This window comes from Accipiter gentilis, chromosome 4, assembly GCF_929443795.1.
Source record: "Accipiter gentilis chromosome 4, bAccGen1.1, whole genome shotgun sequence".
NCBI classification, from domain to species: Eukaryota; Metazoa; Chordata; class Aves; order Accipitriformes; family Accipitridae; genus Astur; species Astur gentilis.
The window spans coordinates 45,239,590-45,263,169 of record NC_064883.1 but is presented as its reverse complement, the minus strand read 5'-3'; the positions used below and the strand labels follow the sequence as shown (position 1 = coordinate 45,263,169).

Sequence of the window (23,580 nt, the reverse complement as noted above, 5' to 3'; positions counted from 1 at the left end):
TATAACGCTCTCTGCTCTCCAGTGTTTCCTTAGAAAGCTTCGTTGAGGCATTCACTGGCTGCTTCCAATCCACTTTTATATGACTAAAGGATATTGCCGCATCAAGTCCTGGATTGTAAGTATCCTCTTCAAAGGAAAAAAGAAATGCTGGAGGTTGTCATCTCTTTCACAGCGTCAGAGCAATCTACCACTGCAGTCAATTTCTGGCTTTTCTGGCCACTTGATAGTTTGCCTCTGTGTCGATTGGTTGTTCCGAATCTAATAGTTGGTTACCATTTAGCAGTTGTATTTTTAAAATACAGTTCTTGATCTAGTGGTTAAAAAAAAAAATAAATCTTAAGGTCATAGGGTTTACATACAGCTTGTGTCATGTACCACTGCCATGGTTTAGAGTAAATGGAATGATGACCTAGTAAAAGAAAAGTCAACTCCTCCAGAGGTCTGATCCAGTCCAAAACGGCTGCTATACAATGCAAGACAGCACTGTGTTCCAAGATGCACTCGAATTTCTGTTGTCCTACTCAGAAACACACGTCCAAATTCAGCTGGCATAAGACTAAAAAGTTCCAGTTCAGATTTCTGAAGCAGTTACCACAGGGTGAGTTCGATCAACAAGAGGTGGGAAGAGGAGAGAAAAATAAATCATGCACAAAGTGAAAATAAAACAAAAGTATCTAGTGGTTTTTAAAAAAAAAAAAAAAAATTAAGACGGCAATAGTGCTAAAGAAACTACATTCGAAGAAATTGTTTTAAAAAAAGAATACGTGATTGGACTGAAGGGGACAGGCACGTCTGGTTTTCTACTGTCTTCCCAACCTCTTTCTTGGATATATTTCTGTCTGCAACATGGTGGACCCAACATTTTTTGAGCTGTATTTGGTGATCAAAGCACGCGGATACGGAGCTGTTGTTGAAAAGCTTACCCTCCCAGTGGGTCTCTTTGTCGGAGCCTTGTTTGCTCGATGTGCAGAAACTCCACTGGAGGAACCATCAGGGCTGATCCTGCTTACCCTACACACCTCTCTCCAGTTTTAGGAGGGGAAATAAAGGACCGCTTCCCGTACCATCACATTCAAAGCAGAAAGATCTTACTTTCGTATCGGCTTAGCTCTCTAAGCGGTTGGGTAAGCTTCGGCAATAAGGATAGGTTTTTATGCCAAAGAGGATGTATTAGCCCAGGAGTTCATGGAGGATTGGTGAAACGATCGAGATGTTCCAAGGATAAATGATCCGTCAGACTGCGTAGACAGCTAAGGTGAAGGTCAACTGGTGTCTAACCCCAGTGTGACAGGCACTTATTTCCACATGGTTGGACCTCGTTAAAATTCAGTCTACAGGAAAACAAAACAAAACAAAAACAAAACAGCAACACAGCTGGGTCACCTGTACCCTACAAAGTGCTTATGTCTCAACATAGCTTTCAGATCCCAGAAGGTCAATCAAACCCTGTTTGTCTCCATATGTAGTTCTCACAGACCGCCACCGCCCGTCACCAAGGGTTGCCATCAAGCAGAAGCCGCGTCAGTCTTTGCAGGTGTAAACCTCTTCTCTCTGGGTGCATTGCTTGCATTCCACATAGCAGCACCAACGGACCTGGCATTGGCACGGACGGGTGACCACCCGGCTCTGCGTATTGTGCCCTCGCCCGCAGCAGATGCTGTCGCAGTTCTTGTCTTTGTAACATTTCCTTCCCGAAGTCCCAGGCGAGTATCGACTCATCATACAGAAGCTTGGGGAATCGTCAATGTAGACAAGATCCGTAGTCCTTGGGATTTGATCACTGTGACCAGGGATGGACTTCTTGGGTGGGGAGATGTCTCCTTCCCCTGTGGCCTCGTTGGTGGTGCTGCCCACTTTGAGCGATGTCTCGTACTTCTGCTTCAGCTGCTTCCCTATCTCATGGAATGGAGAGAGCTGCCTCCAGCACGTTCGGACAGTACAGGATCCAGATACGCCGTGGCATTTACAGGTTGTCTCCACTCCAGCTTTGATGACCTGCAGACACACACGGCCCCAAAAGAAAATCAGTTATGGGGGAAGAAATCAAGACACAGAGCAAAAAAAAAGTTTGCGAGATGACACTTCTGGAACACAAAGTCGATGACGATACAAAAACTATCTGTTGGAAGAGGACGGAAAATACATACTACAGGAAATACTTGCTTTAGAATACTTGCTCCCAGTTCCCAGGAATATGACATTTACCTGCCAAAATGTTGCCTTATTGGCTAGTTAATGATAGTAGTAAGGTATACAAAGGCTGTCCAGTGCTGGCACTCATCTACGTAGACGGAGATCTGAAGCTGTGATGCAGCTAAGAGATTAACACATATTTTGACACCTATTTATCTATTTTAACGAGAACAAGGAGACAATATGTAACAGAAGTGGAAGGAGTTGGTTTAACGGAGAGAAGAGGGAGAGTGCTGCTGTAACACAGACACACAGGTGGGGTGGCACATTCTCCAGAACACGAGCATGGACAGTAGGAACCTTTTCCATACCACAACACACAGGATACCACCTCAAACTCAGGCAGCTTCCAATTAGCAGCACAGGCTCAGTGGAAACATGGCTAAGCTGTGCTGTTTCCACCAGCAGCGACTAGGCATAGCATCCCACCTAGTTCACTTTAGAGGAAAAAACTTTGTGTAGCTGAAATATATATATATAAAAGCCCTCCAGAACAACAGCCTGAATCACCAACACCAAAACCAGCAGCTCCAGAAACATCCAGGTAGCTTCCACCTCTCCAACCTGTATTCAGGATTTTATTCTGGAGTACGGTAGCATGTTCAAAAGGGCCTGCCACTTTTTTTCTGCTAGCAATGAAGACAACTGCATGTGCTCTTAAAAAAGCACTATGGCTTGCTGGCCAAATGCACATTTAACGAAGAACATTTTCATGCAGGGTGAAGCCCAAGGCTGCCGTGGTCTCCTCTGTGCCCTCCCTTCCCCTGAGAAATTAAGATGTGAAGAAATGGAAAACAGACCCCTGCGTGATGGGTTCAGCAATTCCAGGCGCTTTAATGCAGCCCCCAGGATTTACTCTGCCTGTGTCACCAGCTGTAGGTAGCTTGGAAGGGGAATCTGGATTCTCACACTGATGATTTCAAGGGGAAAAACATGAAATCTGGGTTGATGCTACAGTGAGAAGAGTCCAGCCCAGTGGGTTCAGTCCTCAGCCCATCAGGCAGTGACCCCTGAGGACTACGACGGGGCTGGTGGCTGCAGGGAGGACCAGGGGAGCAGTCTTCAATTTTCAACAGGAGAAAGGAGGTGGGGCAGTCACTCTGCAGGGAAATAAGGGGACTTTATAGCTCTGGCCATGGGAACAGACTCCCTGCACTAAAGGCTGCACCATCTGCCCCATCACGAGCAACCAGGACCTGCCCCACGTCAGGGTGAGGAACCTCAACTCCTGCCTTGATGCTTCAGCAGCACCTCAGGGTGAGGGGGTCCTGAGGTTGGACCAGGCAACACAGCAAGCAAGGCCACAAGTGTTTACAAAGAACTTGACCCAGGGGTGGAAAAGCCACTTAGCTAAACGCTGTGGGGTCAGGCTTCTAGGGAGGGGATAAAGGGAAACAGCATCACACGGGCATTCAGGGGCTGCTGCACCCAAAGGTGGTCTACACAAACCACGGTCCAGGGAGGAACAGGCTGCAAGGCTCAAGTCCCAGGCTAGCGTAACTTCTATAAGGTAGTAGCAGAACCTCCTGTAAGGTGTTTTCAACTAGGACAGAAATGTATATTTTATTCTCTCCACAAAAAAAGCAGAGCACTTATGACCAAGGTCTTCAGAGTCAAGGTAGAAAAGAAAAGGAAGGCATTAAAACCCTTGGAAACTGAAGCAGATTCTACCCCCTCCATGTCAGGACTCTCATGTTAAAAACTATGTGCCTGCTTATGCCTCTGGACTACAACTATCAAGGACAAAGCTTGGTTTCAAGTCCTTTCTTAATTACTTTTATTATTTTAGAATTCAAACAGTTGCAGTGGGTGTTGTAATGAGAAGTAAGACTCATCTCTCAGATCCCTAAAGGAGTGAAATAACTTTTTGAAGGCAACACAAAGTAAATGCATATGATGATTTATTCCTGAAGCAAAAGAAAATTGGTCTCCATACAGAAAGGTGTCCAGATCTTGCTTGGGGATAGCTTGCATGGGAATAGCTCTCTTCAGACCACCACAAAACATAAATACAGAAGGAAGAGCAGAGCCAGTGGGACCACAGTGTTCACATTCAAGATGGAGGGAATAGAAAGACACGGTTATTTTCAACAGGAAAAGCAGCATGGGAAGGAGAAGCAGTAGCAGGAAGGGAAGAGAAGAAAGCAAAGAGAGAGTCAATGGTTATTCATCTTGGAGAGAGACAAAGGTGGCAACAGCCCCCCAGGTCCTGTAAAGGACCCCATACCCATAAATTGACTGATGCTAAAGAAAGCATCCCATCCCATTTGAATCAGGCTGCAATAAAGATGCTTCATAGCACAAAAGCATATCCATCTCCTTGTAAATAGCATCTGAATGTTCTCCCCCATCTTCTCCAGAGATAGATTTATGCCTGGGACAACTTTGTGGGCAACATGAGAGCAGACATGTTATTTGGACAGCCACAGGTAACCTGCATTTTGCCCACAAATTATAAACAGATATTCACAGCTCTAGTTCTCCCTCCCCACCGCTTCCCCCAAAATAGGTTACATATTGATTTTAAATGGGTAAGGTATAACCACCCCTTAAAATAAGTTCAAACAGATTTTGTTTTATAGAGCTGCCTCCTGTCAAGGAACTACTGAAAGTGCCCTTCCTTTGGGCATCTACGTTATCTAAAAAAGAAAAAAAAAAAAATCTCCCCCTTCTGCCCATTATGGCATCTGCCTACATTATGGCCTCATGACAGCAGAGGACTGGCTCCAGGCCATTTCCTGACCATCCGGTTCTTAATTATTTGGCTGCATGAGTCCTGCTGAGCACCATGTGCAAATGTGCAATAGGTCATGGACTCAGAATTGGGGTCTGGCCCAATCCTGATATTACAGAGACATTTTTAGAAAGACACTATGCATAATACGGCCTTCAGCAAAGCCTGGCCAATGGTCACACTTCATTCCTGCGACAGCCAAGACCTTTTCAAATGCAATCCAATAATACACAGTAGCATTCAAACAAGTGACGGGTTACAGAGAGAGATGTGTTACTGCTTATAGTACTCAGCTGGGCCGGCTTGGTTAGGGGCTGTCACGCTTTGTGTGCCAAAGTGTCTAGCCAACTCTGCTAGAAATCCCACAATGTTAGACAAGAGCGTACAGAACACGTTTCAACACCGAGGCAAAAAAAAAAACCAAAAAAACAACCCTCACCCATACTGTCCCTCATGTAAAGTCACATTTCACTGGTTGTCCAGAAGTGAGAGCTGAGTTCATGTGAAACAAAGCTCCTATACCTGATTTCACGCCCAGACCATCAGCAAACTGGGCAAAATTGCCGAGATGCAGAAGGGCTGCACACTGCAGTCATTCATCAGTTCAGGCTTTTCTCAACCCTTCCACCTCCCCCAAGCCGTTTGCATCTGCTCCACCTGGAAAAGGAGACGACCACCATTTTACGGGAGATGGGAAAGCAAGAAACCCACAGGAGTTGGCGCAGCTGGTAGACACGCTCCTACGGGCAAGGCTTGGCTGGAGTTAGAGCTGGTTGAACAAGGCACGGTCATGAAATGCAAGAAGGGAACCTGGAGACAGGGTTGTTCTTGTCAGGAACCACCTCTCCAGAGCTCAGTGGGAGAGCTGATGTTGCAGGTGCAGTATATCCAAGGCATCCACATGGGGCTGGTAGATATGGCCCAACACGTGTTGAAAATCCGGCTACTGATGGATTGGCAGCTAGCAGATGGCAGCAGACCTTCAGTCAGGAATAGGCATGTAGATTTAGGCACTTGAATCACACCAGCCAGCCAGGGTTGACCTCACTGAAGCAGACATTTGAGTTTAAATGCCTGCATTTGAGAAACACCTCTAACCTCCCATCCGGCTCAGTGGAGCCAAAGCAGGCAGAGGATCCTGCAGCAAAGCAAACACCTACACATGCTCCACTGAACAGGTCTCCAGGCTCCACCAACTGTGCTGACCACATCTCCACCCACTAACAGGAGCCTTAGGACCCAGCTCATACAGAGGCACCTCAGTTCAGACATCTTAACCTATGAGCAGAATCCCACCCTCCGGGACAAATTCAGGTGTCTACATATCAGCATCTAGCATTGAGGTGCTGTAAAACGTTGTTCTTTACCACCAGCTGCCCCTCCAGGAGCATCAAGGTCTCTCAAAGGGTAGAAAGACATATATTCAGGTAGATGAATCCTACTCTCCTTGTCTGGGCTTAAACAGTGATGAACAAAGCCTCTGCTGAATCCCAGTCTGGTTTTTCCTGACCCACTTCTAGCTCCTTGTTAAGCAGTGCCTAGGACGGCTTAGATGTCATGCGCTGGTGGACCAAAGCATAAAAGGTTTCCATTGTCCCCGTTCTCATGAAAGCACCAGTTCACGAAATCCAGCATGTGGATTTTCATACGGCCACTGTGCAAGCATGGTGCATCCCAACTGCCCCGTAAACCTTCTCCTTGAAGGACCAGGAAGGGCTCAAGAATGTTACAAGGCAGCTATAGTGAAAATCATAGAAAAATTTCTTCGCCAGCCAGCCTCCCCTGCTGCTGTCAGTCACGATGCAGCTACTCGAGGTGATGCGTGATGGAGAACTGCTGCCTACGGGCCCCTAACCACCCACGAGCCAAAATGAATCTTGGCAAAGCCCTTCTGTTTCTTGCCTTGTTCCCCAGCTTCCACAAAGACCTTCCTCCTCTTGTTGCAGGCTCCTGTCAGAGACATTTAAATCCACCTCATTCCTCCAGAAAGCAGAACAAAACTTATCCAAGTCAGCAGGTTGTTTGGAGCAGTGCAGGAGAAACCTTTCCTGGCCGGGCCCCGAGACAAATGAGTAAATGTCTAAATCATGCTTTCAAACCTGGAGGGACTTCCAGGCAAGAATAACTTAGCTTTTATTATCAAAAAAGTCCAGGCAGAATAAGACTTTTAACACAAGCTTATCATTTCGAGAGCCAGAGGTAGCTCCTGTTTTCTTTTCAAGGCACATCACACAGCTCAGAGCTTGATCTGCCTCCATCCTACATAGACTTGAACTTTTCTCTCGAATGCACACGGCCTCACCGCTTATTTAATAATCATATTTCATCTACACCATGGTAAGTCACCACATGCGTGCTTCTATCTTGTCACAGATGTGAAGCAAAGAAGCAAAGTGTAGTAGCTTAAATCCAAAGCACAAACCATATCATGCTCCCCATGGGCTAAACGCCATAGCTACCACACATCAGGGTCATAGTAACTCGGGAGTAACACCACAAAGTGTGCGTTTGAATCCTCATCGTGTTATATGCTGTAGCGAGCTTCTACCGTGAAAGCAAAGTCGAACAAAGGCAATCAGTGGATCAGGGATAGCATCAAACATTGAAATTATGCCCTCCCACTCTCCTCTGAACAACCACCTGGTCTTGTAGTCTTACAAATAGGAGAGTAGTTTTGGATGAAAATAAAGCTCTTTGAGCAAATTAGTTTGTTTGACTTAAGAACACAAACTCCCATTGATCTTGTCATGAGAACACCAACTACTGACAAAAGCACAGTGAGGAAAACAATTATGATAGAGCAAGACTGAACTGTCTGTAGTGGTGCTTGCTGCTAAAAGGAAATTAGATAGCACTGCAGGACCGCCTGCCCAAATGGCTTTACAAGAGCCATAGGGAAAAGGGATCACAGCAGAGCATTGCTATGCAACATGTAATCCTTCCTCACAACAATGGTTCGCTACGAAGCTCAGACTAAGTGCCCCCATAATGATCAGTCTCAGACATGCTGCAACACACAATTTCTCAGTGTTTTAGCTGAAATGCTGAGGACAGATTCCCATTCATTCCCAGCTGGGTCACGGGGCTCTGGCAGTGGTTTTCAGACAACTCTTGTCTGGGCAGCAGCAGTCCGAAGCGGACACGCAGCCGTGGGAATTCCTCGGTTATAGCTCCAATGTCGTCATGGCTGGTCTGCGGCTCCAAGGCTTCAAACCATTCGCTATGGTTTGGGGGAGAGGAGGGAGCAGATGAACCTCCTTCGAGTCAGCTCGTCCAGGAAAAAGCCTGCCCTCGTCTTGCCTTACTTCAGAAAGGACTTTGGGATGCTTCTTTACAAATCAAATCTCTTCCACCCTCTATATACATATCCTCCTTCAATTTAAACAGGCTTAGCTATTCTCTTGGCTCAAGTATTCATGTTTGTTTGGACAGCAGCCACGGTCCCCATTTCTTCACAGTGCCCGAACAACTAGAAGACCAGACTTGTCCCCTAACGCTGGCCATTGCCATTGGTCAATGTACAAAAGCTTCCCAGGTAGTTAGAAGTTTTCTTTTCCCTTGCCTTTTTTCTTCTCTCTCGTTAAAAAAAAAAAAAAAAAGCCCTTCTTTTGAGCCTGTGCTCAAACTGGTTTATTAGTACAGTTTTCCCTTTTCACTACCCTCCCTTCTCCAAAAATATGAACACTCATATTTTAGTGAAATACGCATTAAGATACAAACCACTTAAACATAGAATATTAACATAACCCTACTTTAAATTGAGAACTTTAAAAGTATTTTTCCCCCTTCAGTATTCCTAGTGTGCTTCACATGCAAAGAAATCTCTACATAAACAACTAACTGCAATTACTTATGGGACACAGCAAGCAATTTTTTCCAGAGTGTTGATTTCCAGCCCTTCGAAAGACTTCGGCTGAGCCAATCTCAGCCTGAAAGAAGGAGGGGAAAAAATCCAGAGAGCATGCTTATGCATTCCTACCTGTCATAACCTGGAGCAATTAATACCAGTGGTGGCCCTGCAAACTGATCTGTACATACAAAGTCAAGAGCTAGTCTCAGAGAGGCTGCTATTTGCTACATTTGATTTGTACCTCAGTAAAAGTGTGATGCTAGATTTCTCACTGCAAACACACCCCTAAAGAAACTGCCTAAAGGATGCGTTATGTCTCTTTTTTTTTTTTTTTCCATGCATCAACCGTATTAGTAAGCTCATCCGGATTTGTCTCAAACAGAGCAATTATTACACTTTTTGAGGGTGCAGGAAAACAGAGGGATTAGCATTTAAGCTTGCCTGTTAAACTCTGGAGTTTGACTGGAATCGTGTTTGCTAGTAGGAGCTGTATGGGACAGGATGGGCAGTGCTTGTAAACACCGTCTCTGCAACAGGAGACCAGGCTGCAAGTCTCTGCTTTGCTACGCCTGTGTGTGACCTTTAGTAAGTCACTTAATCTTCCTGGGTCTCAATTTCCCCTCTGTAAAATGGAGATACAGAAATGAAGAGGGTGGTATGCCCTGATAACATGTTATATGATAGCTCGTGAAGTTCCTCAGACAGATGATAGCTGGGCAAACATCTACCTGATATGGAGAGTCCATCTCCAGCACAGGAGGCACGCTCAGCCCTTGAGCTAGATCCCTGCCAGCACTGCCTAAGGGGAAAAGCCATTCCTTGCATGGAATTCCAAACCAAGCAAGTCAACAGCAAGGAAAAGTCCACGCACCTCCCACTGTCCTCTCCAGAGCATCCCACGGGGTTTCAGAGATGCAGGCTAACGTGTCTCAGGATGGGTCTGGACTTGAACCCTACAGCAACACGGGTGACAAGGACCCTTCAGAAATACACAGAGTCTGCGCAGACCAAAACACACGGGTTGATATTGTGCAAAAACAATTAAGGAAGCCTCATGAAGGGAACCAGTTTCAAAGGGGGGATATTGCCTAAAGAGAGACCTCGTGAGGGCCAGAGGGGGGATTTTCTTGTTCTCCATTTCTGCCCTCCGATAGTTTTGTGCTAAACACTCTTGACTCTCAAGGAGACTGTGGTTATACCCCTGACTTCAGGGTCCTGAAGGCAAAGGCTTTCTTGCGTCCCCCCTTCTGAAAGGATAAAGGGAAAAGGGAATGAGAACATGACATTTTTTTTTTTTCCTTGGGTAACAGCAGCCCCCTTTAATAGTGCCCCTTGGATCTGTAAGACATGCTTGACCAGACATACCTCTGGAAGAGGTCAGCACTCCTGGGATTAAGAAACTTAGCAACGCTCCAGAGAGGGAGTTGGAAAGTCATGTTTAATGATACTTTGCTGAGAAACTGGGCAAATTTAATTAAAACATCACTTACTCAAGCCCAGTGGAACTAATTGAGTGCTCTAATATTCCGACTTCTCATTAATGGGTTACAAAAGAGGGCTGCACTTGTGTGTACAAGGGGGAAAAAAAGGGGAGAGGATATAGAGAAGAAGAGAGCTTTAGCAAGGCTGCCTGTGCTTCATTTAATATAACCAAGAAACTTCATTGCTGGCAACGGACCTTTAATACAGTTGACTTCTCTCACCACCACCAGCCCCCCACATCCCCTTGACACATACACACATCTCCCCCCAACACATACCCCCTTCCACCCAAGACCCCTCTGAAAGAATAGCTGAATGAGCAAGAGTAGATTTGGCAAAGGAAGGGAAATTGCTTTTTTAATAAGTGGTCTATTCAGAGCTCCTACTTTTCAATAAAGAGAAGGCTGGAGAAGTCCTGGTCTAATTACCTCATCCTCACACTAGACAAGCTTGCCCTTTCATTAGCAATTGAGGTCATATCATATAACTTTGTGAGCCATCACAGCCACAACATGTTCAGTGATTAGTTCATTGGTGGTGGCAAAATTACAGTCGGCCCATCAAGGTTGTAAAAAAACAAGTAAAATAATGATTAAATGAGAACGTCTACCAAGAGACACTAAAACTAGGCGGGATAGGATAATGTCACCCTCGCAGAAATACGCAGATTGTTTGCTAGTGTGACACCATGGAGAAAGTGCTGCGTTGACCAGAAGGGTATAGGGTTGGTTGCCAAATCAGTCAATTAAGCACAGGTCTTTTTTTGCTGGGTCTCAAGGGACTATTTATATGTTTTGCCATGGCTGGGAGTAATTAGATGGGAAGGATTATATGTTGTTAAGAATCAGTGAGAGACCACCAAGCTTGTGCTATATCTTTAATAGATATTCCTCCACTCCCTCAGCGAACACACACATGCACATCCATCCATCCACTGTAAGTACCCCAACATAGGCTAGCACTGCAGCAAGCTCCTGTAGCAAAACAAAGTACTGGAAAAGAAAGTCTTTGTCTGTTCTCAGCCCAGTCCGAAGCAGTCTGTAGTGCAAAGATTTTGGTTCATGCACGTATGGCTTTACTACCAGACAAAATCTGGGGTTTGGCTAGAGGAAAAATGCAGCGGGTGCTGAGCAGGAATTCAGGGGAGCTGGTTTCAGGCTCCTGCTCCGTCATCAACTTGCTGCATAACCTTGGGAAAGCCATTCAGTTTGCATCTCAAGCTCCTGTCTGAAATGGCCATAATCATCTTTTTGGAACTCCCAGGGACATTTAACACATTAGAAGCCGTAAGAGCATCTTAGTTATATAACGAGCGCTCCAGTTCAAAATTTTTTCAGTTCCAAAATAGCTTTGATTTGTGCCATCTGCACTCCTCCTATATTGCCTTTGATTCACATCAAATCAAATACATATGAGTTCTTGTTCAGATAACCAAACTCTGTTAGTTCAAAGTGGTTTCAGACTGCTGTAGTCACTAGGTTATCATCTCCTGCTACTCAATGGTTGGAAGGTCTATACAGCAGCAGTTAGTCAATGGGCAGCTTCTTTGGAAAAAAGAAAAGAGTAGAGGAAACATGTCAAGTTTTATATTTAACCCACTACCTTCATCGAGGAAAATATCAATAAATTCAGCAAATTCAACCTAGTACAGTCTGCTGAGCAACTCTCATCCTCCACCAACACTGCACTTGCAGTGGGACCAGGAGGAAGGGAGCAGATTGAACCTGATATTAAATCTACACACAAGTGTAAGCAATCCCAGAGACAATCCATCAACCACACCAAGAAGGTCAATGCTCAGGCTTCAAATCAGTTTCAATATTTTGAAATCAGAAGCAAGTGCTGCAAGTTTTGACCCTGCAATTACAAAGCCAGCCTGGGTCCTCATCTCCAACTCGGACATCTCTGACCATCATCTTAATGACATCGCCTTGTGCCAGTGGTTTAGGTCCACATATCCTGACTACATAGACATATGTTCTCCTGATCTTGAGCCACCATCCTCCTCAAAGCTTCCTTCTCCACATGCAGTTCTCTGCCTGCCTTCATGGCGGTGGTGTGAATCTGGTGGGTTGCTTGGCTTGCCTTTCAACCAGACTATGGTGCAATTATTCCAGGAGCATAAACAGAACTCGTTTTAAGTGCTGCTGCAAATAGGCAAGGAAAGCTGTCAGACAGCAATACCAACACGACAGACACGGCGTGGGTGGACGAAAATAGGAACACCGGATCACTGACCTGCAGCAAAGGTCTTTGACTTGGATTGCCGTGAGGGCTCTCAGTGTCTGGACAACCGTCACAACTGTTACTCAGCTGTTTAGCTGCAGATACTACACTAGTGCTTAGAAACCACTGCCAATGACCAGAGCCTGACTGTGCCAAGTAAAGTGGAGGCAGAGGATGCAAGAGAGTCCCTGACATCTCCCCTTCCTCTGGGAAATAACTCACAGTGGGATCAGGACAAAAGAGGACAAGAAGAAAGAGGAGATTCACTCCTTCCAGCTCATCCTTGGAGTTCATTTAACTCAAAGTCACATAGGCAGTGTAGAGCAGAAATGACAAATAAGGACACCTAACCTAAATCCAAGACTGGATCTCAGCAATATGGGTGTCCTGACTGCAGCCACTGGAGAGCACTGGGAGTTAGGTCAAATCCCTTCAAGTTTTTTTTAGCTCCACCACTGCTGAAAGGGAGATATACACAGAGTTACAAGAACATGTTAATGGCAACTAAAGCCACAGCCTTGTAGGTTTTGATGAGACTCTATTATACGACTCTGGAAAGGAAGGAGAGCTGGGACATCTCACAGCAATCTCCAGCATGAAATCACAGCCTCCACGGACCACCTTCTCCATTTTCAGTCCCATCTGCTACACAGCCAACTCCAAAGAGTTGGGACGGGCCCTCAGGAACAACCAACCACAAGGATTAAAACAAATTTCATCACCCTGCAAAGCCTGTTTCACACGCCAAAGAGCTGCAACAGGAGTTCAGAGGCACTGAGCCTTTTAATCCAGAGGCAGAAAAGCTGTCAGCCAAAGCCAGACACCAGCTAAATCCAGGATATTTCTAATCCTGATCTCAGCGCTGTCTAGGAGCATCTGGTGGTGGGGAGAGGGGGAGACTTGCTGCTGGCCAGCACTCGCTGGTGGCGTTCTCCGATGCCCCAACTCTGTCAGGAGGAATGACATTTTATGCATACACACGGGAACAACTGAGCTGGGGTGGCGATTCCTAGAATGCACAACTGGCTGGGCTGCATTTGCCTGGGAAACTGGAGAACCAGGTCCCCCATCCCAGCCCCAACCCTCCATCCAATCACACGGACAATAACAAGGCTTGAATCCTATTTATAGCCTTACAGTATGTCCCCCTCTGAGGTTGGCGCAATGAAACACTGATCCTAGGCACCTGTGCTGGCCAATCTGAGGGATTTTAGTGTTGGAGCAACTCTAGGCTAGGTACAGCCAAGAAGATTACAGGAGAAGGTGGAAAGCCCCTTCCTTTCCCCTCTCTTGCTGGGATGACGCAGCAATTGCAGACACTTTGTCCTTTACATCAGTCCTGCAGGGAAGCTTCCAGGCAGGAGGGTAAAGCTTCGTGGGAAGAACAAGGGGTAAAGAGCAGAGAGTCCTCCAGCAGAGAGGATAAGGATGGGAAAAGAAAAAAAAAGGAAAAAAATAAAGGGGAGTCTATACACCCAAGCACTGTCAGCTGCAAACCCAGCAGCTCTAGGCTACATGGAAGGCTTCTGCCAGAAAACGAGGCTGAAGGGACTTTTAGGACTGAGGTCAGTCAGAGAATAATAGCTGAACCCTGGTTCCCTGCCAGGTGTTTGTCCAGCGGCTTTTAAAGAAACCTGGCGATGGATGGGCTAGACTGTCCATGCTCTACTGAACTGCAGCAAGAAAAGCATCCCTCAACCTGCGTTGTGGCAGCATAAAACCCTTCCTCCTTGTCCTACCTCACATAAGCCTGACGAACCTGTCTTTTCATCGCTTTGTAGTGCAAGACCCTCTCTTCCCTGTGGAAAGCTGGCAATCTTTGTCCCCACCTCGTGTTTTCCAGACCTGGACAGTTCTGTTTCTTTCCCTCTGGTCCCCCTCCAGTGGTTTTGCACAACTCTTGAAGCCCAGTGACAAAACCAAGGCATAGTCCCATAACTAAGACTTGCCCCTTCCAGCAAAAAGATCACTCCATGCTTTTTGCATCCAACATTCCCGTCTCCGCACCCAAGCGCGGCATCTTATTGCCCCCAGGACGGCACAACCCCCCACCCCAAGCACTCTGCAACGCACCTTCATGCCCACCAGGTTATTGTGGAAGTCCACCCTGGCTCGCAGGTCCTTGTTGGGCTTCCTCCCCAGGAACTCCTTGACGAACTTGTTGCTGTATTTCAGGTTGTCGCCGCAGCCGCCCCACTGCCAAGCTTCACGGTTCTCCAAGTCGGGGGCCTCGTCGCAGGTGCAACGCTCCATCCGCCCCGCGCTGCACGCCTTGGCCATGGCGTGCGTCAGCCCCGCGGAGGAGATGGCGTACAAGAAGGCCGTCTCCTTAAAGCCTGCAGGAGAGAGGAGGCAGCGGCTTTAATTGCAGCCGGAGCAAGGGTTAAGAAAAAAAGAATAAATGAGGGAACTGAGGCAAAACCCATTGTGAAAAGAGTATGAGCGATGTCAAAGCGTGCCAAGCTCTACGCGCATCACTGACGGTGGAGAGGACACAGTGGAGGTGGCATGAGCCAGGATTCAAGAACACAAACGAAATCTGGCCGCCTCTGTGGCTGCCACTCTTCAGCTAGTCTCTGCCTGAAAAGAGGAAGGCACGAGCAAGAGTTGGACAGGCCATGGAGGTACCATCACCGTGGTATAGCGATACTGAGGTACCATCACTGTGGTATAGTGATACTACTACCAAGGGGACACCAAACAGCAGGAATCCTGCACAGACTTTCAGTCTGATGGTTGGGGTAGAAACCATGAGCACCCCTTGCTCTTTCCTCTCCCTCTGAAAAAAGAAAAATAATTACTGGGTCCTACTCCAGTCCAACAAGATTGATAACAGAAGGCACCTGAGGGCAGGGAAGAACACAGTAGCCAGCCTGTCACCTAACACAGCACCTTAAATGCCGCAAAAAAGCGGTTTACACATCAAACCTTTCATGTACAACCCCCTTTTACACCTCCATGCTCGGCTGCAGGGACGTGACAGCATCCGCTCCCCCAGTAGGTAAACTGAGGCCCAGAGAGACCCATGATTTCGATCTGTATGATAAAAGACAGAAATAAAAAGCAAACATGCCAGTATTTATAGCTCCTCATTCTCCAGCTATGGAAGCTGTAAACGACTGCGTATTTGAGATGCAATTCCAGAACAGCTTTGGATCAGACTCAAGAAATCCCCCACTCAAAAATAACACAAGTGGATGGTGACAGTAGTGGATATATCTGTAAGCTGGTGTGTCAACCAAGGACATGCAGAGACACTGCCAGGTCATTTTTGGAACTGTTCCTTGGGAGGTTCATGGTAGTCCAAGCAAGCTCATGGGGTGCTACCCTGGCCCATCCCCAGAGCCTGCCTTCCCAAAGCACTCCCAAGTGTACGATGCTGAGCTTCGGCAGAACACAGATGAAAATCCAGCCCTGAAGACTGAGGTTTGGTCCTCCCAAGGGGGCTGAGTCAAACCAGACCTTGGTAGGAATTGTCCGACCACTCTACTTCTGGAAAAGCAAAGCAGGAACCTTTCCCTCACTGAAAGGAAGGTTAAAATAAAAAAGGCTCAACACCACACTCACTGAGGACACCATAAAGAGTGGTCAGGGTTAAGAAACCAAATTTGGAGTTTTCCCCTCTTTGTTTTCTCCCTGAAGTTAGACCATGTCCTTTAGCACCCCAGAAACATCTTCAGCGCTGCAAACACCCTCATCAGGAGCAGTGGGAGAATTCTTTACTTAATTCACACGAGAAAAACTCATAGGTATACAGACCACTGAACTCCTCCGAGTAGAAAATGCCTTCTAAACAGCTTTTGTCGGCTAGTTCAGCTTTTTCTAGGTTATGCCCTAGGTCAGACTGCCCACGCGCCTGTCAGAGGGATGCCACTGCTAGAGACAGATGCTCCCAGATTGTAGAATTGGCCCCTTGCCACTGCTACGACTTCTGCTACGAAATGGAGAGGTACCAGTGCGGTAACAAAGTCCTCGGTGGAATAGGGCACGTAAACCCTCCTCCGAGAGCGAGACACTGCAATTAGCAGCAAACAGCCTGGATGTGGTCCGATTTAGTAGAAAGCCTCCATCTACAACCTGCTTGAAGGCTTCCTGCTTTGAAGCACCGAATTCAGAGAGGTTGTGAAATCTCAGCAGAAAGTCAATGCCGTGCAACCACAACACATACCAGGTTTGACAGAAAGCCAGGAGGAATGGCTCGTTTGCCAGGTTCTCCCCCTCCATCAATCTCCCCATCAGCTTCGGCTCTACTCCTCCCTTTCTTCATCACTGAAAGCTTCACAGATTCCCAGTGCCCATCAGCACGGGTATCATCTCGCCCACAGGCAGCTCAGGCGGCTTCCAAGCAAGTCCATGTGACATTTGGCTCTGGCCAGATTTAAAGCCATCTCCGCCATGCACTATTTGATTGCACCAAGATATTTTGTAACAAGATAATGAGCTTTAAATCAATGCAGGCATTCTAACCCCCAGTGCATCGACAGCCTGCCGTCCGCAGCTATCCAGTTTCAACCATTTCCAAAATTGTTCACGAGTATCCAAAGAGGATAACAAGTCCCTTAAACAATCCCCCGTTATTTTAAGAAACAGGCTGCATCAGCCCAAGTTGCAAACCAGCAGCCAGGCTGTTCTGGTGACCAAGTGTAAAAACGGAGGGAGAAACTTTTTTTAAGTGAAACATGGGGTTTGGGGGTTTTTCTTCTCTCCTTAAAAAGCTGCAGTGGTCCTGGAGGAGAGGAAGCAAGCCCACGCCGACATATTTGAATAGCTGCGTCGTAGCGGGTGATACATGTGCCCCTTTGCCCCGGGGTATCGCTTGCTGCAATGCTGAACCAGGAACCAGCAGCTCCTGGAGAGGAGGAGAAAGATTTACAGGGCAGTGTGTTATGCCACCGGAACAACATCTGAAGGATTTACAGCATCGGTGGAGGGCAGAGATGTTGCAGGGGCATAAAACATGGAAGAATGAGACAGCAGGCAGAGCCTTGCAACCCTCAGAGCTATCATTTATTACACAGGGTCCTGACAAGGGGTGGCGGGGGGAGGTTCTGCATCGTGTTTTAAGGCAGCTCAACTTCAGGCTGCTTCGAAATACCCCCTGCCGAGGGCTGCCCACCGGGGCAGGCACATCTGAAAGAACAAGCTGTGGCCTCCAGGTGTCAGCATGAGAAAGTGCTTGGCTTTCCCAAGGCACCACTAACCCAGGGACTCCTCTGGCATGCGGGGATATTTTTAAATGTCTTGCAGCTCTGGCTGGACCTCTTGGGTTTCATAAGGACTTTCCTTGTTTCCAGCGCAGGCAGTGACAGTGCACTAGTTAAGCCCCAGCGCTTCTGAATTACTCCTTCTCGCTAATTAGCAAGGGAAGGCGCTTTGCAAACCTCTGCTCTTATCTTTGAGCATGTCAGACCCTGGGTTTCTAGGTCCAGCTCGATCACTGAGCATAAGACTTTCTGGAAGTCACTAAAGCCCTCGAGACCCATGCAAACTATTTGTAAAATGGTCCTGCTGCACCGTTAGCTGCAATCCAGAAATAAGAACTGGATGTTACTGGGAGGGTGCACACAACTGGACTATGAGGTAGCACAAAAGGAGATAAAAGTAGGACCTGCTCCTCCAGTGTGCTCGCTCTCAGCTTCTGGGCAAGCTGGGAAAGGGTGTGGGAATTACCCACCGCTCACATCCAGGGAGCTTTTCAGGACACACGAACATTTGTGTGTTTTGCCCCGTGCTACGATAGGTCTCCCCTTGCCCCCACTAACAGGGCAGCACAGAACAGTCCGTTTTGCCTTATTGCCCTTAACAAGGCATTTCCTCAACTTCTTTCCTGAAAGGTTGACATTATAAATAGGAAAAAAAATAAAAAGAGAGGGGACAGGTTTGGGAACTTCAAGACCTTCTCCTCCAGCAACAGCCCAACTTCCAGCAGAAGCGAGGAGCGATCGCAGCTCCTTGGCTGCAGACACATGCACAAACAGCTCCAGCCTCCAAGGAGAGAAGCCATGGCCAGCAACGGGAAGCAGACAGTACTAGTACAAGCACATAAATTACCACCATATAGCACATCCTTTGCCTGCCGTGCACTTTCACGAACGAGCTGAGCCTGGCTTGGTGTTTACCTTCTACAAGCTCTTTTTTTGGACTTCTGGGGAGGTGGTGACCCACCAGTGGCAAAGGATGCACCAAGATGACCGCTCTCCAAAATGCCAGGAACAGCTGATGGGTGCAGGGGATGCCAGCACCCCCTAACTGAGAATTCCCCCCTGCTCACCTCTCTTTAGCAAGCTGGCCCGGTAGCGACCCTCGAGGGTGCAGTTCCAGCGCTCAAAGCGAAACTGGTACTGGCACTCCAAGGCGCTCATGCTGATGGCCTCCATCAGGGTCTCGGCCACGCCGGGGTCCCGCCGGCACATCCTACGCTGCTTCTTCTCCAGCTTCAGGCGGTCACAGACTTTGTAGTGGGCTTTGACGGCGGCTTCCTCCATTTCTGAGGTCAGAGGGAGGATGGTCAGGGGTTCGTTCCCCGTCAGCCTGCAGAGGAAGAGAAGGGCACAGCAGTGAGGAGAGAGAAATACAGCCCGTGGTAGAACTGGGGGCTGCGGTGGGATCGGGGTCTCTTGGGCTGAGCACCCACGTGGACTTGCTGATGTCGGGGCAAGGAGGGATTTTACAGCGAGGCACCCTGCGGTGGGTGTGCAAGGTGGGAGCAAGAGAAGGGTAAGAAGAAATATTTGGATTTATGTTCTCTACCAGCTCTCTGAGCTTTTTCGGACATAAGACCTTGGCAATCTCCACTGCAGGACTGTGCTGAAAACTAAAATTGGAAAGAAATAATTGAAGGTACCTAACTGCATGAACTTGGGAAACTAGCAAAAATACAAGAGCACTACAGTCACTCTCCTGCACATATAAAAAAAATCATTTTAGCACATCAAGCAGAGACAGAACCAGCTTGGGAAGGGCTAGAGGACGATTCATCCCACCAGAACCTTAACAGACACTGCAAAAGCAAGTCCAGCCACCCTGCCCTCAGCAGAACAGATCCTGACACAAAACCTAGTGAGGCTTGAGAGCAGGATACACTTTCCAGGCAACACTGCCAAAAGCTTTTACAAGGCAGAACGAGCTCAAAACTTTAAAAAAAAAAATGACCCGAAGACATTCGTGTCCCATCGCCTTCTCTGAGCACAAGGTCCTTGCCTCGTACAATGCTCAACAAAAGAAGCCAGCGGACTGTTCCCGGTGTCAAGTGACGAGCTGCTGGAAAAGGACCAGGCTGGCATCAGCCCCAGGGAGCGGAGAGGCTGCAGGAACATCTGCTGGGCTCATGAGCGGTTTGTTGGCCAGGCTGCCTGCACCCCACTCTCCTGGCTCTGCCCTTTTTCGGCCAGGTGCCAGTCCACGCAGTCAATGGGAATCACTATGCAGGGTTTCGAAGGACCTGAAGAGACATTTCCCTAGCCAAAAAGGAAGAATTGCTTAAAGCCAGAATTGAAAACATGCTGGAACATCGCAATCCTGCATAGGAGAGCATGGGGATGGGTCGCAGGCTTAGGCATCACTGTCGTGGCAGGACCACTGGGGGGAATGAGGTGATGGGCACAGGAGGGGAGCACACGCTCAGCCCCTTCCCTGAACACAGATGGATCCTGGAAACCTTTTAAAACCCCACCTGTCCTGCAGGAGCAGTAATTTGTCTTTTTTTTTTTTTTTTTTTTTTTTTAAATGAGGATTTCTGAGTGGGATGCATCCTGCCAGGAGCACAGTCCCTGAGGACAAGCAGCTAGGATGCTTTAACTCCCAAACCTCCTTGCACAATGGGTACAAAATCCTGACCTGAGCCACAGCCAGCAACATCCAGTACAGATGCAATCATTACTGATGACTTGACAAGGTGATGTAACATCAGATGTCTAGAGGAGGGAGAAAAAAAAATAGCTGCATTTGGGGTTTGGACTTTTAGGAGAAGAAAGACATGGGCAGGGAAATGTTCTCCTTCATTTACCTTCAAAAGTATGAGGATTTTGCAAAAAAAAAAAAAAACCCTGCAATGTTAAAAATGAAGAGTCGGTGATTTGTGGAAAACATGGAAAACTAGCGCAACCCATTGTAACTTCCCCCAAAATAGGTTTTTCTCCCCAAATTCTGCTTCCCAAAAGTGATAAAAACATCCAAAAGGCCATACAACAAGCTCCATCTGAAGCACTGGCAAATTTTAACCCTTACATTTTCACTCTGTATCCACTGGGACAGAGCATGGACTTGGTCTCCACTGCTCCCCAGGGAGACAGGACTTCACCCAGCCCTGGTGCCTCGTTAACCAAAGCTCCGAGCAGGTTTGTTCTTGAGAAAGGTGGCTTGGTCTGAGCTTCACAGCAGTAAAGCCCTGTAACAAAATCTCCAGGACATTCATTCCTGGCCTTCCTCAATACCGTGCTCTGAAGGTTCGTTCCTGCAAGCTTCCACAGTTGGTGCAAGAGATACCCTCAGGTGGCAAAGAAGAGAGAAGGAGGCATAAAAACATCTTCTGCAGCTCCCCCTCCCTGATTTACCTTTCCAACTAAGCAGGTACTGTTCAGCTAAATGTTCTGGAGAACATAAGCTCCAAGTATCATGTGGCAGATGGCTATCACAGTGAAGAAGGATACAGGAATTGATCCTACAGGCGAGATTTCAGCAGAGCGATTGGGGATTTTGAACCCCTTCCCCACCCTCCCCCTTAGGAGCTTGGCTTTGAGATACTTCAAAGTATGGTTTCCCACAGATCAACCTTGCAAAACTTGCTGATAGCACAGCCCAATTGCTTGTATCTCCAATAAAACTCACTTAGATAGACAAAATAAAGAGCTAGGGATAGGGAGAAGGTAGAAAATAGGATGTGCAGTACTGCACAACACCAGAGGACAGGCCTCCAGCAGCCGCTTAGAACTAGTGGATGGAAAGTCTTGGGAAACAATAGAAAACGGAAGTGTTAAATGGACTAATTGTCAGCAACATCCATTTTCATTGCTCTGTGCAAAAGGAGTTCACCAGCTCTGATATCTGGGATCGGTAGTGGCCACAGCGAGCTGAGAAAGCTGGGCCAGCGTGCAGACACCCGCTTCACCCCTTCCTGAGAAAACAGCCCAAAGACAAGACACCAACACGATATCCCATAGAGAAGGCAGAATACCACCTTTTGCCACCTCCTGTCTCCTGACCCAGCTCTGCCCTGTCCTCACCCATTAGAGGAAAGGCCAAAATGTCCAAACTGGTAAAAAACAAGCCATGCAACGCACGTGCTGAGCAGAGACCCATCCATCACTGCCTGGCTTAGTGCTCAGACTAATTTCACCGGCTTTCAAGCTGGTCCAAATCAGAGGAAAGCAAGTGAATTAGAAAAGCATCTCCAGAAGACGACAAGGACTCGATTTAGGGGAAGGAGGCTTTTCCTAGCCAACAAGCAATAAAGCTTTTCCAGGTGAAGACCTCGATGCGCAAAAGAAGCACACACACAGACACTTTTTCCCTCCCCAGCACTGAACGTGTCCCCATTTCATCGGGGGGGACCGATGCAGCAGCCCCAGCTCCGCACACACATTCCAGCGGCCCTGGAAAGAAGGGCGAGGTAGCACTTTTCAGAGCGTGGCATCAATAATAACCAAGCACAGGCAGAGCCAAGGAGAGCTGGTGCCCCCACCTGAAATGCTGCCTCGGAGCTGCCGCTGCATGGAACCTTTATAATCCTATAAAGCCCTTTTATGCAACCTAGGCTGAGTGAGGTCCCGTAAGGCAACGGTGTCAGTCGGATGCTTTCTCAGCTCCTCACAAAGACAGAGCTGTTCCTTCCAAGGAAATTTTTCACGGGAAGCAGGGGGGTGTTTGGGTTTTTTTTTTATACACACCCGATCCACAACTGTTACAATTAAACTGCCAGCCAGCACTCTGTGCAATTGTATTATTTTGGATCGAGGGAACTGAGCTTGAGAGGAAGGTGTGTTTGTCCACTAAGAACCTGGAGAGAGACCAAACAGCTCATTGCACACAACCCAGGAAGCTTTAACTCTCTGGAAATTAACTCTGGCCTCTGAAAGCAACATGAACCTACAAAGTCAAGAGACTTTCTGCTTCAGACTTTGACCTACACTTCTGTGCACCTTGCCTGACTTCTGCTCCGAGTGGCACCCTTGCACTGTCCAGACCTCAGGAAGGACCTGGTTGCCCAGTGCCGTACCCACCGAGCTGAGGAACCTCTGCAACATCATTTTCGCTGATCTCCTTCCAGTTCAGTCTGCCACTAGTTAGAAGCCAGGAAACCAGAAGGTTTATTATCACCAGATGTAAATAGCAAGACCTATCTGGTTTGCATGTAACATTCCTGGTGGCATTTGGCTGCCTTGGTTGTGAACTTCATGTCAAACATTGCTAATTGCTTTGCTCAAGTTTAGACTCCAATCAGCCAGGCTTGGGAGTGATCCCAAACACAGCCCCTGCCACTGCACGGCTCGCACTGATAGCTGCATAGCCAAGTTTTATCTGTAGAACCATGGAATTACTGCCCTTCCAGAGAGGCAATTCATGATGGGTCCCTGCTTTCAGCTCATCTCAGAAGTCAAGTGTTTTTATTGCCTCATCAGCTCACTCTTCCCTCAGTGTCCCTGTATTTTCCCTTGTTTAACTGGGGATTTTCCTGATGAGAATTTGAGGGGGACAAGACAGAAGGCAGGCGCCTGCACAGACCTGTGAGTGCACTCATTTTTGACATGCTCAAGAGTTTCCTTTGCAAGTGCCGCCAGAGACACGAGCCAAGGTGAGCTGCTTTCCTGCAAGGAAACGCCTCTGCTATACCCGCCTGGAATGACACGCCTGCTGAAATATTGCATTCCTATCCCGGCACTTCCTTCTGTCGGGAGATTTATCTTTGGTACATCTGTACAATGGCCGAATTGATTCTATTTTCACTTTTTACATGAATGTTTTTCCTGCAGTATTGCTATTCTTCCAACCCTTTTTCTTCTTTTTCCACCACTTCTTTACTTTCTTTTAATAATTAAAAAAGTTTCTGAAAAGTTGACAACTTAAACACTAGCCTTCTCTGCAATACCTAAATTAATGA

At 47.4% G+C, this 23,580-nt stretch overlaps 1 protein-coding gene across 1 annotated transcript in view; it reads right to left on the bottom strand.

Annotated features, from left to right (window-relative positions):
* Positions 1-1,098: 1,098 nt before the first annotated feature.
* Positions 1,099-23,580, bottom strand: part of WNT9A (Wnt family member 9A) — a 55,154-nt gene continuing 32,672 nt past the window's right edge. The window contains exons 2-4 of the mRNA XM_049798882.1: positions 18,757-19,016; positions 14,559-14,821; positions 1,099-1,995 (exon numbers count right to left, since the gene is read on the bottom strand). Coding sequence (XP_049654839.1) covers positions 1,522-1,995; positions 14,559-14,821; positions 18,757-19,016 — 997 coding nt within the window. The 3' untranslated portion in view covers positions 1,099-1,521. The remainder of the gene's footprint in view (positions 1,996-14,558; positions 14,822-18,756; positions 19,017-23,580) is intronic.